This window comes from Protomyctophum parallelum (genome assembly GCF_964188405.1).
Source record: "Protomyctophum parallelum genome assembly, chromosome: 4".
NCBI lineage: Eukaryota > Metazoa > Chordata > Actinopteri > Myctophiformes > Myctophidae > Protomyctophum > Protomyctophum parallelum.
The window spans coordinates 45,965,920-45,986,221 of NC_139700.1; the positions used below are offsets into that span (position 1 = coordinate 45,965,920).

The 20,302-nt window shown below is 40.8% G+C and overlaps 1 protein-coding gene across 1 annotated transcript; it reads right to left on the bottom strand.

The window, feature by feature from the left end:
* Positions 1 to 249: 249 nt before the first annotated feature.
* On the bottom strand, positions 250 to 19,453 carry LOC310857994 (extracellular calcium-sensing receptor-like; the record flags this gene model as incomplete). Its single annotated transcript, XM_083764038.1, has 8 exons — positions 250 to 1,163; positions 1,258 to 1,381; positions 1,467 to 1,694; positions 2,117 to 2,392; positions 2,893 to 3,027; positions 3,617 to 3,886; positions 18,392 to 18,686; positions 19,215 to 19,453. 8 exons carry the CDS (start codon positions 19,451 to 19,453, stop codon positions 250 to 252), a joined length of 2,481 nt encoding a protein of 826 aa, XP_083620164.1.
* Between the last annotated feature and the right edge of the window lie 849 nt (positions 19,454 to 20,302).

The following is a 20,302-nucleotide window of genomic DNA, read 5'->3' on the forward strand; positions in this document are numbered from 1 at the left end:
ATGTATGTAATCTGAAGCCTATCTTTATTACGTCACCATCAAAAGCCAGTTATAACTCGGCATTGATACATATCTTAATTACGTCACCATCAATACCTACCAAGCATACAAGTGCATTCGTACCAGCGCGACCACACCACAATACTTGCGCCCTCTGCTTGCGGAAGTAATAATAATAACAAGGTGATCGGTAATCAAATATATCCATATAATCATAAACAGTCAGAAAAATATTATCTTTGAATTATTCTACATCTTGGTGACACCTCGACCCATGATGGACTTCTTAGTGTTTCTCTCAGGTTTCAAAATTATTATATAACACTTTGGTCCAAACAGCGCCACCAATAGACCAAAGCTAGATGCTAAAATAGCAAATACCTCCACTACGTCTGCATATTTGCCTGGAGAGCTGATATATGCTGGGATGAAGGCTATCCACACAGCACAGAAGATCAACATGCTGAACGTGATTAGCTTGGCTTCATTGAAGTTGTCTGGAAGATTCCTAGCCATGAATGCTAAGACGAAGCTGAGGAGTGCCAGTAAACCAATATAACCTAGTAACACTGCAAAACCAACTGTTGATCCCACTTCACAATCATAGACTATCTTACCGCTGTTGTATTGTGTGTTTTTATGAGGAGTTGGTGAGGCAGACACAAACCAGGCTATGCAGATTATTGCCTGGATGGAAGTGAGAGCCAGAACTGTTCCTCTTTGCTGCATCGCACCGAAAAACTTCATAATGTCTGCACCCCCAGGCTTGGAGGCCTTGAACACGGCCAACACCACCATAGTCTTTATGAGGATACACGAGACACAGAGCACAAAGCTGATCCCAAACACTGCATGCCTCAGCTGACAAGTCCAGAGCCTGGGACGGCCAATGAACAGGAGTGAGCACATGAAACACAGTTTGAGTGACATCAGAAGTTGGAAGCTGAGTTCTGAGTTGTTGACACGTACCATGGGTGTGTCTCGGTGGTAGATGAAAATCCCCAGGACAACGGCACAGATAAGTGTGCCTAGCAATGAGATGAATGTCAAGGAGATACCCAGGCCCTCATGGTAGGAGAGGAACTCCACGCTCTTTGGGACACAGTGGTCACGCTGGGGACTGGACCAGAAGTCCTCTGGGCAACTGGTGCACTCTGTAGAGTCTAACAAAGGAGAGGCTATTAAAGTCACAGACATGTACAGTATCAGCCTAAAGATAACCTACTGTAAACATTCATAACGTAAACCTAAACCTACCAGTCTCATTGCTGATCTCTCCCTCAGAACAAGCGATGCAGTCAAAGCAGCAGACAGGTTCTCCTTTCCTTCTGGCCACACGGGTTCCAGGGGAGCAGCTCTCACTGCACACGGACCGAGGAGGCTACAGAGGAGAGTAAGTAAGTAAAACATTTCGATCGATTCAGTCTAAACAAAAATACAGGGTATTTTAAGCCAGCCAAAGTGACCTTTTTGGTTTCAAAGTTCCAGAAGATGCCGTCTTCGTCAAGGATGAGCTCTTCACCCGCGGATTCTGACTCCTTGAACAGACCCACGCTCTGAACCTTTACACTTCCATCGGGGAACCACGCCCAGTTCATGACATCACAGATGGGTAAGGCGTCGCTGTTCTCGTCAAATGACACGTGATCACCAAACGATGTGGTGAAGTTGATCCTCTGCAGGTAATACACAAGCTATGGAAATGACGGTGAACAACAAAATGATGAAGAAGAGACTTTTAAACAAGCTGCGACAGACATGACATCTGCCCTCTTCACACCTGTGTTCACTTTCCCTGATCTTTCCCTGCAAAGTACCCCCCCGCCCCACACACACACACACACACACACACACACACACACACACACGAACACACCTGATTTGCCATGAGTGAAATGAGGCCAATTTGAACCTGACACCTTTTTCAAACCTGCATGGCAAATTCAGTTTGCTTCTGTTTCCCAGCACATGCAGAGAAATACATCCTTCCCACCCAATAATTAAACAAACAACTGACATTGGTAAACATTATACTTTAATAACACTTTAATTATTATTCAAAATTAAGTCCATAACTAGAAACTCTTGTGAACTGTGAATTAATACCACATTGCACCTGCCATGGCTGTATTGCCTGCAAACTGGCACAGCTGTGCCCAGTGAAAGGCCCTCTTCCTGGCACACACTGCAGCATGTCATGGAGGGCGTGGGCCACAGCGTACACGGCCTTGTACACGTTGTACTCTATCCTGAGGTCAGACACATCCAGCAGGGTAGTCTCTGCTGTCCCCAGGTCCTCCTGTCCAGTACACACCCTTCCACCAGCGTCCACCCACTCTGACGGAAGGGGTGCAAATTTACACTGAAACGTGTGCTCCCAAAACTGCCTCACCTGAAGAAGAAAAAGAAATCAAGACTTAACACAGAAATATAAAACCTTGTGAGTATTTCAAAAACACGTGAGATAGAAATTGCAGCTTAAATACGAAATTTCTGAAGGTTCCCGGGCTTGAACAGGCTTCCCCAGAGTTAGTGTCGAAGTGTCCTTGAGCAAGACACAGCATGAGACCCCAATTGCTCCCGATCAGCAGTTTGATGCCTTGCCTGGTTTCCTCTGCCATCGGTGTGTGAAAAGGTGAATGTGCTATAATGCACATTGTAAAGTGCCTTGGATAAAAGCGCTATAGAAATGCACTATTTACCATTAATACCACACAGTGGCAGTTCCTTCTTCTTCAGGACAATATCACACAATTGAATGAACTAGCCAAAGTAAAGCTTGAGAAACGTTATAATGAACCCCGCTCCCACGCCCTGCAGAAAGGTATGTAGGCGGCCTGTACACGGTTTTAACAATAAAGATCACCTTGAAAGTATAACCAAAAGACTCACGATGGTGTGTCCGTGGCTGTTGTCACGGTAATGTTCAGGGTGTATTTTCAACAAGAATTCCTTGAGGCCTGGTATCTCTCCACGACGGACTACAACACCCAGGGTGCCTCTCAGGTACGGTATGTAGTGAGGAACCTGGAGGTTTGGGTCTGTGGTCCAGGCCACATCGGCTATCCACTGCAGCCCCGTCACCTTCTGCTTAACCACCTGTTGAATACAGTATATATATAATATACATGTGTGTGTGTGTGTGTGCGTGCGTGCGCGCGCGCGCGTGTTGAATGTATGCAATTATTTTAAAGGTATATTCAGTGATTTCACTTAATTCAAATATCACTTATTTTTTTGTTTTGTTGTGATAAACCTCCCTATTATAGAGTGTGCTGACCATATAAGGAGTTCCTCCCTGTCCCCAGTTAACCCCTGGGGTAAAAAAAAACAAACACTTAGGTTTCGTTTTTGGCTAGGTTGCCCAGCCTTCATCCAATCAGGTTAGAGAGTGGCCTTCCGCCAAGCATGATCGAGCAAGGGCGGGCCTTGGTGTGTGTGCTGTTGGCCCACTTATGTAAACATCTTGTTACCGGGGCGGACCAGGGGGTGTTCCAAATCACTGAATGCTCCTTTGAGCTTTTCAGAAAACGTAGGTGAGGATTTACACGGTAAAAAAATTAATAAAATAGAATCGGCATCATATCTAAATGGGTCATGGGATCACAACCCTAACCTCGTCCATGAGTCTAATCGCACGGGTCCCATATTCGACGACAACGACCACCCGAGCCGTGGACTTCCCCATCACAGAGACGATCCTCTGCAGCTCGGCGGGGTCACTGTCCCAGGGCAGGACCTCCGCATACGCCAGGCAACCCCAACCGGACTGGGCCAGCTCAGTCTGGAAGATCTGGGCGACGTCGTGACCGTAGGCGTCGTCCTTAAACAGCAGTCCTGCCCAGGTCCACTCGAACCGTCTCATGATCTGGAGCATGGCTCGCACCTGAATGGGCAAAGAATGATGGACAAGAGATTAGACTCGTTTATTCACAAAGTGAGTCAGTCAGTCAGTCAGTGAGTCAGTGAGTCAGTCAGTGAGTCAGTCAGTCAGTCAGTCAGTCTGTCTGTCTGTCTGAATCTCCTGTACAGATTCCACAATGCTGTCAAGTCTCCAGTAGTTGCATACAAGCAAAGAGAGGTGACATGCAATATCAATTACACTCACTAGAGGGAGGTATTTGTCAACTGTGTGGAACATGCACTACTTAGAGAGGTTCACCTGGATGGTGGTACTCATGATGGTTCTAAAGAAGGAAGGGTACTGATTCCGGTCACTCAGACACGCACACATGGCATAGTAACTTACCTGGAAAACACACAAAACATCTGTTCTGTTATACAACTTTCTTAAGAAGAAGAAAGAGAAAGAAAAAGGTTTTGTTTTGCCCCTCCAAATACCAATGCACTATTTTTGAACATTATGTCATATGGCAGCCAAGTCTATTGGATTTCTAATATTTGTTTAGAGCACTTATGACAGCCAAGTCTATGGACTTTGAGGATATTACGATGTTTGTTTAGACTCTAAACAAACATTGTAGTATCCTGGCAAAAGATTTACTTCATAAGTGCTCTAAACTTTAGAGCACTTATGACATAACTCGTTTGCCATCCAAGTCTATGGACTTAATGTGTGTTGAGGGCACTAAATGATGAGATAAGAAGAGTGTGATTTTTATGTGACAGAAATACAATTCATATTCCTTTTAGGCTATTATTTATTATTATGTTTTATTGAAGGCTATGTCCAGCTTGTAGTGCGCGTGTGAACACAAACTTTGAAGATAAAAGTGAGGATGCAAATTGTGATTGGCCGGAATTCCATTTCATTTCATTCATGGTTTTACATGACTGAGGAAGGAATGAGATGATGTATGAGGATACGAGTGGCCCTCACTACCTATTTAGATTCTATAAATGTCTTCTAAATCCTGACAGTTTTGTTTCTATGTCAGTGGTTCTCAAACTATTTCATGTCAAGGACCCCAAAAATTATATGTAATTGGCCGCTGACCCCCATCTGAAAATATGTTATTCCAGGGACCTCCCCTAAAAAACAATTGCCGATCTACAAGCTTGTAGTGCCGTGCTATGAGCTTGTAGATCTGCTATTTTTCAATAGCTAAAGTATAACAACATTCTTAAAACAACAAGAGGGGCCACCACCCAGAATGGGTTAAGCAGTGGGTGCATACAGGGAAGTCAAGCAGCTATTCCTCTGTATAGGCAAGCTTCAGACCGTGCAGGCAGCAAGACGACAAGTTCTAAGGTTTTATGAACTGAACGCAAGGAGAATGTTTCTCGTGTTTCAGGCGTCATGTATTCTGCATAGGGCAGTGACTATGGCCTGGACATATGTAGCAGTGGGGCTTCCAGTCTCAGTCGATGAGAATGGAAGAAGTTGGTCAGGTTAAGGGTAGTGACCAACGTACGCTCTCGGACGACAAACGTGGAGCAGCACGTTTCATAGTCAGGCAGAATAAATTCACCACACCCACTGCACACACACATGGTCATATAGTGTATTCAATCACTTAGTTTGATTATTTGTTTAGATTATCCGTAGTATGTTGTCTTCATAGAATGCATTGAAATTACTGTCCGTAATTTCTCCTTTTTCAAATAAAGGGTTGAGACAGCTACATAACCTTTGTGTGTTCACTACAGGAAGATCATCACTAGACATGTGTATGTGCATCTTGTACTGTAAACAATACAGTGACAAAGAGACAAAACTGAAGTAATTGTTTTGGAATCAAGGATGGTGGATAAAAGTCCAGCGCTCAGCTTCAAACCTTGACTTAATCAGACCAGTGTGTGTCCAGTAGAAACCTCGTATGAATCTGATCTCAGGTCAGAATGGGTTAAGTCATGGACTAAGAACTCTAAGCCACATTAGCACAATCAAAGTCAGATTAAATGACGTATGTCCAATTAGGTGCTAGACAAACTTGCCCATGTATTAATCTTCAGTAGGCTTGACTATTTTAACAGTGGCTACGTTTACATGGACAGTTAAATCCCCTTTTCATTCAGAATAAAAGTTAAATCCTATTAAAAGTTCTCATGTAAACACCTACAAAAACTTAAATCGGAATGAAAATGGTCAATCTGATTTAAACTTAGATCTGATGTAACTGACCGATTGAAGTTCATTCTGGTCTTTCTGTGCATGCTTGTTTCCATGTAATTGGTATGGCTATATTATGCTCTTGTTTTGCTATTAATTATATTAAGAAATTATTATTAGAAACCTCTCATAGGCTACAGGATACATCCAATAAAAAGTAATACTGCATAAAAGTGTTTTTCTATTATTATTATTATTATTATTTTGTTTAACTGAAATGTAGTGTAGTAAAAGCAAAACAATTGGAAAGTAAAGTAGAAATACCTCAAAATTGTACTTTAGTGCTAAAGTAAATGTACTTTCCACCACTGGACGTAAACATATCCACCCGCCCCCTATCCAATCAGAAGCCTTCCCAGCCCCAAACCTGATGTGGAATGAAATAATGGGATTTAAAAGTATTGTCCATGTAAACACTCATTCGGAATGACCTTTCCCATGTAAACACGCAGCAAAAAACATTACTTCTGAATTAATTCATTCTGAAGTTTTCATTCTGAATGAAAAAGCCCTCATGTAACCGCAGCCAGTGTTACATGCATGCATGTTTGTCGCTGCCTTTCATTGAGATGGTGTAAATAATGTTCTACACTGACATTTCATTTAAATTAATTATTTTATCAGTTTATTGTTTTTGCTCTGTGCCCTGAATGTGTTTTCTGTTAGGCAATAAGGTTCAGATCCAGGGTAGAATAGAAAACTTTTAATTCATCTTTATTTTTTCACTGAATCTGATTGTCATTTTATAATGATTAATTTGCTTAATGTTTGATATAAAACATTGAGTTGCCTTGTTGTTGGGAGCAGTGATTGGCCAGTTTAGTTCTATTGTTGTGTCCCGCCCCCCTGACTCTGATTGGAGCATCAGGGTCCTCTGTTAGTATTTAACAAGAGTTTGTTCTGCTTGGAGTCACTTTAATCTCTGCTAGTTGTTAAGAGCTGAACCACTACTTTCTGCACTAGCTTTGTTTTGGTTCTACTTAAACTTTAGTACTTCATTTTCTAAGATTTTTGCTCTTTAAAAAACCCCTCTAGTATCAGTTTATGTGGGCAGGTTTTGAGTTATGGCTTTACTACAAACATTGAAGTCCTTGGTCAACCAGAGACTATCTGCTGCGGCTGAAGAGATATTTGGGATTGTTGGAAGAATTATAACAGAGTACGAGAATGAAGCTTTCCAAATCAAGCAAGAAACTGACCACCAACGCAGTCTACTGGATATGGTTTTACAACCAATCGTCAAACTACACAGAACAGGTTGGTAAAACCTTTACTATGTTAACCTTTACTATGTTAACGGTTAAAGGCTTGAACATGTTTGAACACGGTAACTCTTTCAACTGCATCAATCCATTCATGTTCGGGTTAAACTTGCATTCTCTGTGGATATATCTGATAGCAATAGGTTGTAGCTAATGATAAATTATAATTTGAGAAACAAGGAGAGGCTTGTTTTAGCAGTGTTGAGGTAAGAAACAATCATTTGTGTGACACTTCACACTGGAATCAAAACAACATTGGGACAGATATGGAACTAAGAGCAGAAGTTTCATGTAATAATGGGTTTCTATTCTGTATCTTCTGTCTAGAATCCATACAACTCCTTGTGTGTAAAGAGGAGGTATTCCCTGAGCAGCAGGAGAGAACATCCAGTCTGGTCAAAGAGGAACCAGGGTCTCTACAGATTAAAGATGAACAGGAGGAGAGAACCTCCAGTCTGATCAAAGAGGAACCAGAGTCTCCACAGATTAAAGATGAACAGGAGGAGAGAACCTCCAGTCTGATCAAAGAGGAACCAGAGTCTCCACAGATGGAGGAACATGATGAGCTACTTCAAAGATCAGAGGAGGATGTTGGATCAACGGAGACATTACTATCAGTGAAACATGAATATGATGAAAACATACAAACAGAACCTGTAGCCAGCACCTCATCTAAACACATGGAAATACAAGCTGATGTAGAGGACTGTGGAACATCATAACCAACTAGTGATCTAAAATTACACATGTTGACTCACACAGGGGAAAAGCCCTTTACGTGTACAGTTTGTGGCACAGGCTTTAGTCGAAAGTATAATCTAAAATTGCACATGATTAATCACACAGGGGAAAAGCCCTTTACGTGTACAGTTTGTGGCACAGTCTTTAGTCGAAAGGATCATCTAAAATTACACATGAGGACACACACAGGGGAAAAACCCTTTACGTGTACAGTTTGTGGCAGATGCTTTAGTCGAAAGCATATTCTAAAATTACACACGATTAATCACACAGGGGAAAAGCCCTTTACGTGTACAGTTTGTGGCACAGGCTTTGTTCGAACGGTTGATCTAAAAAGACACATGGGGACCCACACAGGGGAAAAGCCCTTTAAGTGTACAGTTTGTGGCAAGGGCTGCAGTCAAAAGGCTAGTCTAAAAAGACACATGAGGACTCATACAGGGGAAAACCCCTTTACGTGTACAGTTTGTGGCAGATGCTTTAGTCGAAAGCATATTCTAAAATTACACATGATTAATCACACAGGGGAAAAGCCCTTTACGTGTACAGTTTGTGGCACAGGCTTTGTTCGAATGGTTGATCTAAAAAGACACATGAGGACTCATACAGGGGAAAAGCCCTTCACGTGTACAGTTTGTGAAAAAGGCTTTAGTCTGAATGGAAGTCTAAAAACACACATGAAGACTCACAAAGAGGAACAAAGCTGTTAAATGATTATTGCTTTTTTGAGGGGCGCTATCCCCATCCATGCCCAGTTTCCCAGGTATGTGTGAATACAAACATTGGCTTGTGATTGGCTGATCACCCCATAGTGATGATTTGATTTGACTGAGCAAAGAATATATTGAAGATAAAGGTGAGGGCAGAAAATAAAGACGCCAAAAGTGATTGTGGTGATCAAACCTTTTATGTGTACAGTTTGTTGAATTTCAATCTAAAAACACACATGAAGACATGTCTAGAAGAGTGCTCTTTTTTAAATAGATTGTCAACTTGTAAAATGGCCTGCTGACACTGATATAACAATATGAGAAGCAGTGTTTGCCCACATTGTGTGTTGTTTGGACTAACATTATCATAGTGTACTTCAATCACTTAGTTTCATTATTTGTGTAGATTCGCTGTAGTATGTTGTCTTCATAGAATGCAAGGTAACATACAAAAATGTTGAATATTTACCCTGTAAAAAATCACTGTCCCATTTCTTCTTTTACAAATAAAGGGTTGACAGCTACAGATCCTTTGTATGTTCATTACAGAAAGCTCATCACAACACATGTCTTTCACTTCCTTTAAGTATGGACATCTACTGTGAACAATACAGTGAAAAGATTGGCTACATTTTACATTATTCACACCAAACTATTACTAGAGCATGATAGGAGTATAATTGTACAGTCTACATGTATTTTACTTTAACTTTCTACATTGAACATGTACTGTCCATTGTACTTAGCCTGTAACTAGGCCTACATGTACATCTAGCATATAATAAGAAATGCTTCATGTTCTAACAGTTTTGTTTAAGGATGGTGACACCTCCCTTAGTCATACTGTGATGATGGTAAAACTATGACAGAATAATAGTAGTTGTGGACATGGAGTTGATATGTTATCTGACAATTGGTATGCATGAAACATGTGAAACATGTCTTTCGGATTGACAATTTACTCTTGATGGACGATTGAGTCAGTTGATGTGTATGGATTGGATGGATGCAGTAAGGATGATGCTACTGTACAATACCAGTTATAACACAGATAATTCCATTATTATTTCTAGTCGTAGGCTATGGGAATTCCACCCTTACCTACCTTGTTAGAAGACCTAGCTTGGTTGTGAATGTTGTGGAATGTTTTGGAGGATATATGCAATGTTGCAAATGGACAGGTGATAATGGGTTAGATTGTGTAACCCTATTGCTGAATGGAAGGATGGGCCAACCAATTTGCATGTGATCCTTTTAGTATGATAAGTAGAGTGCATGTAGCCTACCTAAGATCTGAATCATTTGCATTCAAATTACTTTGAATGCAATGGAAAATACTTAGCATCCCTGTGACAACATCAGCATCTGAAAGGGGACAAAAACAACTCAAGTTATTTGTCACCCCTAATTCTCTCATGGTCAAATCTAAATTCCACACATGTTTAAAATGGCAGGATGGGATAAATAATCTCTCCGTGATTATATTTCCTCTCTACTGCTTCCATGTACAGAAAGATATTTCACCAACATATACTTTCTTCCTGTTTTGATTACATGAGTGAAACATTTAAAATGTGTTCTCAGCTTCTAGATCATGGATTTAAGCAATCAAAATAAATTGATAAATTAATTAACCCTCTAGCTGTTATTTTAAATCACAGCTAAAAACATGCATGCATGTTTGCTGCTTCCGTACATTGAGACGGTGTAATTATTATTCTACACTGACATTTAATGTAATTTATTTAAATTGTTTCATTCATTTCCGTTCATTGTTTTTGCTCTTGTACTATTTCTTTGCTCTGTGTCCTGAATATGTGTTTTATATTCAGGCAACAAGGTTCAAATCCGGGGTAGAATAGGAAAGTTACATAACACAAACAAACACAAACATTGGCTTGTGATTGGCTGATCAACCCATAGTGATGATTTTATTGGCTTACGTGTAGTTTGTGAAAAAGGCTTTAGTCAGAATTGCAATCTAAAAACACACATGAAGACATGTCTAGAAAAGGAAAAGCTGTTAAATGATGAGTGTTTTTTCTTCAAATACGGCATTATGTTGACACTTAATGTCAATTATCAGCTAGATACATTAAACATGACGGACTATATTAAATTTCTTTTTGAATAGATTGTCAACTTGTAAAACTTGCGGACACTGATATAACAATATGAGAAGCAGTGTTTGCCCACATTGCTCTGTGTGTTGACATGTGTTGTTTGGACAAACATATTGTGTATAGTGTATTTCAATCACTTAGTTTCATTATTTGTGTAGATTCTCTGTAGTATGTTGTCTTCATAGAACGCATTGTAAAATGTAAAATATTTAATCATGAAAAAAAATCACTGTCCCATTTCTTCTTTTACAGATAAATAAAGGGTTTACAGCTACAGATCCTTTGTATGTTCATTATACATAAAGCTCATCACAACACATGTCTTTCACTTCCTAACAGTACAGTGACAAGAACGGCTTCATTTTACATTCTTCATACCAAACTATTACTAGAGCATGATAGGAGTATTAAAGCTGCTATCTATCTAATAATTTAGCGCTCGGTTGCTGTCTATTTTGCTCGGTTGCTGTCTTTCAGTCAGAATACTTCCTTAGCATAGAGCAAGACATTACTGTTGTCTGAAATGTGTAATGTCTTATCAAGGGAGGTAAAAGAGTCATGTCTTATGAGTTAGCACACCCTCACTAGGTTAGTTACTTATTAACCTATTTAGACCTACGTATTTAGATTCTACAAATGTCTTCTAAATCCTGACAGTTTTGTTTCTATGTCAGTGGTTCTCAAACTATTTCATGTCAAGGACCCCAAAAATTATATGTAATTGGCCGCTGACCCCCATCTGAAAATATGTTATTCCAGGGACCTCCCCTGGAATTGTTAAAAAAACAATTGCAGATCAGCAAGGAGAATGTTTCTCGTGTTTTAGGCGTCATGTATTCTGGCTAGGGCAGTGACTATGGCCTGGACATATGTAGCAGTGGGGCTTCCAGTCTCAGTCGATGAGAATGGAAGAAGTTGGTCAGGTTAAGGGTAGTGACCAACGTACGCCAATCGTGGAGCAGCACGTTTCATAGTCAGGCAGAATAAATTCACCACACCCACTGCACACACACATGGTCATAGTGTATTCAATCACTTAGTTTGATTATTTGTTTAGATTATCCGTAGTATGTTGTCTTCATAGAATGCATTGAAATTACTGTCCGTAATTTCCTTTGTGTAATTTCCTTTGTGTTCCTTTGTGTGTTCACTACAGAAAGATCATCACAAGACGCACATGTACATCTTGTACTGTAAACAATACAGTGACAAAGAGACAAAACTGAAGTAATTGTTTTGGATGGTGGATGGTGGATAAAAGTCCAGCGCTCAGCTTCAAACCTTGACTTAGTCATTGACTCAGAACTCTAAGCAGCCACATTAGCACAATCAAAGTCAGATTAAATGAAGTCCAAATAGGTGCTAGAAAAACTTGCCCATGTATTAATCTTCAGTAGGCTTGACTATTGTAACAGTGTTATATGCATGCATGTTTGTCACTGCCTTTCATTGAGATGGTGTAAATAATGTTCTACACTGACATTTCATTTAAATTAATTATTTTATCAGTTTATTGTTTTTGCTCTGTGCCCTGAATGTGTTTTCTGTTAGGCAATAAGGTTCAGATCCAGGGTAGAATATAAAACTTTTAATTCATCTTTATCTTTTCACTGAATCTGATTGTCATTTTATAATGATTAATTTGCTTAATGTTTGATATAAATCATTGAGTTGCCTTGTTGTTGGGAGCAGTGATTGGCCAGTTTAGTTCTATTGTTGTGTCCCGCCCCCCTGACTCTGATTGGAGCATCAGGGTCCTCTGTTAGTATTTAACAAGAGTTTGTTCTGCTTGGAGTCACTTTAATCTCTGCTAGTTGTTAAGAGCTGAACCACTACTTTCTGCACTAGCTTTGTTTTGGTTCTACTTAAACTTTAGTACTTCATTTTCTAAGATTTTTGCTCTTTAAAAAACCCCTCTAGTATCAGTTTATGTGGGCAGGTTTTGAGTTATGGCTTTACTACAAACATTGAAGTCCTTGGTCAACCAGAGACTATCTGCTGCGGCTGAAGAGATATTTGGGATTGTTGGAAGAATTATAACAGAGTACGAGGATGAAGCTTTCCAAATCAAGCAAGAAACTGACCGCCAACGCATTCTACTGGATATGGTTTTACAACCAATCACCAAACTACACAGAACAGGTTGGTAAAACCTTTACTACTATGTTAACCTTTACTATGTTAACGGTTAAAGGCTTGAACATGTTTGAACACGGTAACTCTTCCAACTGCATCAATCCATTCATGTTCGGGTTAAACTTGCATTCTCTGTGGTTATATCTGATAGCAATAGGTTGTAGCTAATGATAAATTATATTTGAGAAACAAGGAGAGGCTTGTTTTAGCAGTGTTGAGGTAAGAAACAATCATTTGTGTGACACTTCACACTGTAATCAAAACAACATTGGGACAGATATGGAACTAACAGCAGAAGTTTCATGTAATAATGGGTTTCTATTCTGTATCTTCTGTCTAGAATCCATACACCTCCTTGTGTGTAAAGAGGAGGTATTCCCTGAGCAACAGGAGAGAACATCCAGTCTGGTCAAAGAAGAACCAGGGTCTCTACAGATTAAAGATGAACAGGAGGAGAGAACCTCCAGTCTGATCAAAGAGGAACCAGAGTCTCCACAGATTAAAGATGAACAGGAGGAGAGAACCTCCAGTCTGATCAAAGAGGAACCATCATCTCCACAGATGGAGGAACATGATGAGCTACTTCAAAGATCAGAGGACGGTGGATCAACAGAGACAGTACTATCAGTGAAACATGAATATGATGAAAACATACAAACAGAACCTGTAGCCAGCATCTCATCTAAACACATGGAAACACAAGCTGATGTAGAGGACTGTGGAACATCACAACCAACTAGTGACGATCAGCTCATCTCTTCACACTGTTCGGAATCTGACATCACTGAAGACAGTGATGAGTGGGATGAGACCACGGATGACCAGTCAGGTTTAAACATACAGCAATTGCACAATACTCAACACAACAAGCTGCTCCATGACCTCAAATCACCAAAAAAAGGTCACTCCACGAGGAGTCAAATAGGTAAGAAATGTTTTAGTTGTGCAGATTGTGGTAAAATGTTTAATCGCATGGGAACTCTGAAGACGCACACACTGATTCATTCAGGGGAAAGTCCATTTGTTTGTACAGTGTGTGACAGTGGCTTTAATCGAAGGGGTAATCTAAAAGTACACATGTTGACTCACACAGGGGAAAAACCCTATATGTGTACAGTTTGTGGCGCAGGCTTTAGTCGAAAGTATACTCTAAAATTACACGTGATTAATCACACAGGGGAAAAGCCCTTTACGTGTACAGTTTGTGGCACAGGCTTTAGTCGAAAGGATCATCTAAAATTACACATGAGGACCCACACAGGGGGAAAACCCTTTACGTGTACAGTTTGTGACACAGGCTTTAGTCGAAAGGATAATCTAAAATTACACATGAGGACCCACACAGGGGAAAAACCCTTTAAACCCTTTACGTGTACAGTTTGTGGCACAGGCTTTAGTCGAACGGTTGATCTAAAAAGACACATGGGGACCCACACAGGGGAAAGACCCTTTAAGTGTACAGTTTGTGGCAAGGGCTGCAGTCAAAAGACTAATCTAAAAAGACACATGAGGACTCATATAGGGGAAAAGCCCTTTACGTGTACCGTTTGTGGCACAGGCTTTAGTCGAAAGGATAATCTAAAATTACACATGAGGACTCATACAGGGGAAAAGCCCTTTAGGCTATGGGAATTCCACCCTTACCTACCTTGTTAGAAGACATTGGTTGTGAATGTTGTGGAATGTTTTGGAGGATAGCCTATTATGTTCCATTGCAAATTGACAGGTGATAATGGGTTAGGGTGTGTAACCCTATTGCTGAATGGAAGGATGGGCCAACTAATTTGCATGTGATCCTTTTAGTATGATAAGTAGAGTGCATGTAGCCTACCTAAGATCGGAATAATTTGCATTCAAATTACTTAGACTGGAAAATACTTAGCTTCCCTGTGACAACATCAACATCTGAAAGGGGACAAAAACAACTCAAGCTATTTGTCACCCCTAATTCTCTCATGGTCAAATCTAAATTTCACACATGTTTAAAATGGCAGGATGGGATAAATAATCTCTCCGTGATTATATTTCCTCTCTACTGCTGCCATGTACAGAAAGATATTTCACCAACATACTTTCTTCCTGTTTTGATGACATGAGTGAAACATTTAAAATGTGTTAGCTTCTGGATCATGGATTTAAGCAATCAAAATAAATTAATAAATTAATTAACCCTCTAGCTGTTATTTTAAATCACAGCTAAAACATGCATGCATGTTTGCTGCTTCCGTACATTGAGACGGTGTAATTCTTATTCTACATTGACATTTAATGTAATTTATTTTATTCATTTTCGTTCATTGTTTTTGCTCTTGTACTATTTTCTTTGCTCTGTGTCCTGAATATGTGTTTCATATTCAGGCAACAAGGTTCAAATCCGGGGTAGAATAGGAAAGTTACATAAGGTTTCCGGGTTTGTGTGAACACAAACATTGGCATGTCACCCCACAGTGATTATTTTATTGGCTGAGCAAAGAATATATTGGAGATAAAAGTGAGGGTAGAAAAGTGAAGATGCCAAAAGTGATTGTGGTGATCAAACCCTTTACGTGTAGTTTGTGAAAAAGGCTTTAGTCAGAATTGCAATCTAAAAACACACATGAAGACATGTCTAGAAAAGGAAAAGCTGTTAAATGATGAGTGTTTTTTCTTCAAATACGGCATTATGTTGACACTTAATGTCAATTATCAGCTAGATACATTAAACATGACGGACTATACTACATTTATTTTTGAATAGATTGTCAACTTGTAAAACTTGCGGACACTGATATAACAATATGAGAAGCAGTGTTTGCCCACATTGATCTGTGTGTTGACATGTGTTGTTTGGACAAACATATTGTGTATAGTGTATTTCAATCACTTAGTTTCATTATTTGTGTAGATTCTCTGTAGTATGTTGTCTTCATAGAACGCATTGTAAAATGTAAAATATCTACTCTTAAAAAAAATCACTGTCCCATTTCTTCTTTTACAGATAAATAAAAGGGTTGACAGCTACAGATCCTTTGTATGTTCATTACATAAAGCTCATCACAACACATGTCTTTCACTTCCTAACAGTACAGTGACAAGAACGGCTTCATTTTACATTCTTCATACCAAACTATTACTAGAGCATGATAGGAGTATTAAAGCTGCTATATATCTAATAATTTAGCGCTCGCTCGCTGTCTGTTTTGCTCGGTCGCTGTCTTTCAGTCAGAATACTTCCTTAGCATAGAGCAAGACAGCTGCTCGCTTCCAGCGCCTCCTCACAAGTTCACAACGCCACGCACGGAGCCTATAGCGCTGCATAGCCTTCCAACCTCAATCTGCCCTGCATTACACACACCAAACATTCTACCATTCATCTTTAATTTAATTAATTTGCGTCAAAAACAAGTTAACAACTCATCTCCCCGCAAATCACGTGTCACCAGTGAAATGCATGTTGGGACGGACACAGATTAATACTGGCCCTGGGACACACTTTTCCGCGCAACAGACCCCACACGGGGAAAACAACTCGGACCCTGATACAGATACGCTGTCTGTCATAACCTCTTTTTTGGGGAAGCATCGCGACCGCAACGCGCAGGTTGCCTGGCACAGGCACCTGAAAGCCAGCTCTGACAGTTGGACGGGGGCCGATTCATTGTGCATCCCTACTGAGTGCCAGTCTCGTGCCACATATTATCCTATCAACTATGTATCCTTGTAGGATCTGTATTTAAGCTGCCCCAACATCCAGATCGGTGTCAGACTCCCGTTGCCTTCCATTGCTTTAAAGGCAGCCGGACCCCTGTCCACCTTTCCTTCTTCCATCTCCTTCCAACAGTGGCGTTTTCGTCGACTAAAACTAAGATGAAAAATGTTCGTCGACTACCTTTTTCCACCAACGAAAACTACATTGAAACTACATGAAAACTAAGCTACGATGACTAAAACTGAGACAAAATATACTGACGTTTTCGTCAACAAATAAAAAGTAGACTAAAATGTTAGGAAGGGACTATAGTGGACAACACATCCAGTATAAGTCATTTTACACTTGGTTGCAAGCTCACAACACTTGGTTGCGACGCGTTGTGAGCTTTGTAGATCGGCTATTTTCAGCAAGTGTAAAAACAGTCATTATGACGGCATCAAGGCCCGCCAAAATACATTCCATTTGACTAAAATGTAATTGAAACTAAATGAAAACTATATTCAAGAGACTATGACTTAAAAAACTATGCCAAAAACAACACTGTTTCCAACCCGTTTCATTGTTCCTTTCACATCTTTACTCTTATTCTCTCATTAGTATAGTTCTCATTATTATATTACATAGTAATTATTGTCATATTATTGACATCTTTTGTGTTGAATAAATCCTTCTGAACAAGGAAAAAACAACCGCACACTGTCTTCAAATGCAGTGACCACCAATTTATTTAAAGGGAAATGTAGCAACGTTTCAGCCTATGCGGCCTTCATCAGGCTATCTTGAAGGCCGCATAGGCTGAAACGTTGCTACATTTCCCTTTAAATAAATTGGTGGTCACTGCATTTGAAGACAGTGTGCGGTTGTTTTTTCCTTGTTCATTTTTGGGGCACCGTACCCTCTCCTACGCACCTGTCGCTTGTAGGTGTGCAAAAGCTTTGCATTTCATTGAATAAATCCTTCTAAAATGCATATTAGTAGCATCTCTTCATTCTCTCACGAGGAAATGTTCAATTTCCACAACATAACACATTCTGAAAATGAAACCAAATAGCTTACTCCCCAACCAAGACATTATATCCGGGTCCAGGATGAATCAAACGTGGAACACAAAATGCATTGCACCCTGACCTTAAATGAAAACCTGCATTCTAAATCTGCCTGCAAGTACATAATTATGTTCTATGTCTTTCAAGCTTTAACAATACTATATACTTAACATTGTACATCATATTATATTTGATAAACAACAAAATCATCAGTGACCAGATTTGACTGAGAGACTGCCATCGCGCAAAGTCCAGCTTTTCACCAGAGGATAAAAAATGTCCCCCCCACCATTTAAAAAAAAGTTAATAGCATAGTCAGACTCTTCACATACTGTACTGTCTGAGATAAGTGTCAGAGCTTAAATCGACATGTAAATATGACATAACATGTAGATAGGTGTAATGTTAAGAGACCACAAAAGTGAACCTTTAAAGCCTGTTTTCTCAACTCTCTGTTTTCCGCAAGACATTACTCTATAATCCATATCTCCAAAACTGGTGGGTCAAACTGAAAAAAATAAAAAAATAAATAAATCCAATTGCAGTCAAATCTCAGTCAAATTTGGTCACGGTGATGGTAGCAGCGAGGCTTCACGTTAGTACACTTACCATGGGCACTCTGTACAAACCTAACACACTAGAGATGGCAATGGAATTGGCTGAGGATTCAGCACCCACAATTCCGAGAACCGGGGGAGAGCCGACACAGCTCTCGTCCAATCGAAAGCGTTCCTCTCTCCCACCGACCAATGAGAGTGTTGCGCGGAATGCCACTCCGAGTGTGAAACAGGTGTCGTAGAGAAGATACCCCAGCGTGACGTTGGGGAGCAGGCTGGGGTTTGCGTTGATCTCTGCCACGGCAAAGGCCATGGTCTGGGCCCGTCTGAACGCGTTAATGAAGAAACTGTAACACAAAGAAATGCAACTTTAAGCTTTCATTTTCACCTCTGTTATACATCGATCTTGGTATTATTATATGGTACAGGGACGTGCAGAGAGTGTTAGAGGGGCAGGGGGCTGAAATCCCGTAAGAGGGCACTTTTAGACAAAACTAGCAGATCTACAAGCTCTCAGCGCGTTGCGCGCTGCGACGCGTTGAGAGCTTGTAGATCCGTACGACATGGATTTCTAAACGAATTTGTTCAACGCAAAATACTGTGTTCAAGTAAGTTCAGGAGACTTCGGGGGTAAAAAAAAAGCAATTCTCCTGAATGCTGCCTGATGCATCCGGCATGGCATGGAAAGGAGTGGCATTTGCATTTCTTCCATGGTCTGGGAAAGGGCAGTTGTTTTACAGACGGGGTAAAAGCTGGGCATGGGGCTGAAGCCCTCTTCGATGTGTATGAATGCACGTCCCTGACATGTTATACCATACATCAAAACAAAGTCCCTGTTCGGCTGCTTGGCTATGTATGATCTGTGATATGCTCACCCATGGCAAACGGGGTCCCGTTGCTTGGAGGTGAAGGACAGATCAGGGAAGACGGAGGAGAGGTGGATATCGAACAAGCCGCCCAGAACCACGTCCCCGGGCTTGTAGATCCTGCTGTGACTAAACGGTGCCTGTAACTCACAAGGAGAGGACGATGAGGCGGAGGAACACAGAGGAGAGAAGGCAGAGAACAATGTCAAGTACGAAAGCAGGCGATGTGCGTCTAGAGAAACCCCCATGACTGTCCCGCTCACGTATACTCTCCCCCTTTCTCTAAAACCCATTGTCCAGTTGTTAGGTTTTTTATACACAGTGCTGTGCCATCCCCTGTGCCGATATGGCATTGCATAATCTTTCACACAACGCCCATCTGAGCCGGAGCTCTATAGGGTGGCACAGGGGATGGCACAGCAGCGCCGTATACGACCTTCACACTGAGTACTATCCAGGACACTCCCATAGCAAGCCAAATGACGTCATGATGACGTCCTCCGGTGACTCCTCCGGTGACGTTCAGGACTATAGGCCAGATCACAGCCCATAATGGGGATGATCTTTCACGTCATTTCCAGGACGTCTTCACCAGTTGAAATAATATAGCTTATTCTGGGCCAGATCTGACCATTTATGATAGGACTTAAGTGGATCTGGCCTCGATCGGACTCTCTCTGATTCATCCAGGTATGTCTGTCTTAGTGGGCAGAATGTATGTTGGTTGAAATTAGGTGATATTCTGGGTCAGATGTGATCATGTGACTAGTTTTTGACTTGATCTGCGACCCCGATCGAGACGTCACTAATTCGTCCAGGTCCTGACCGTGCTTGCTGGGCTATTTTGGAGGTGTCACTTGCCTATAGTCAATAGTTAAAGGACCACTTCACCACTTTTCAACCTATATATCTTCATAATAGGTCCTCACTAATAATCATGAAAAAATGGCGCAATTTTCTTCTACTCGGTCTGTGTCTCATAGGAGGGCTGTGGGCAGAAACCGTCTTCCAGTGACATCATCGATGGGGAATCCAAGCTAACAGAAACTGCAGGCTTTCTAGTCCTGAAAAGTTGCAATGCGAAAATGGAAGCCATC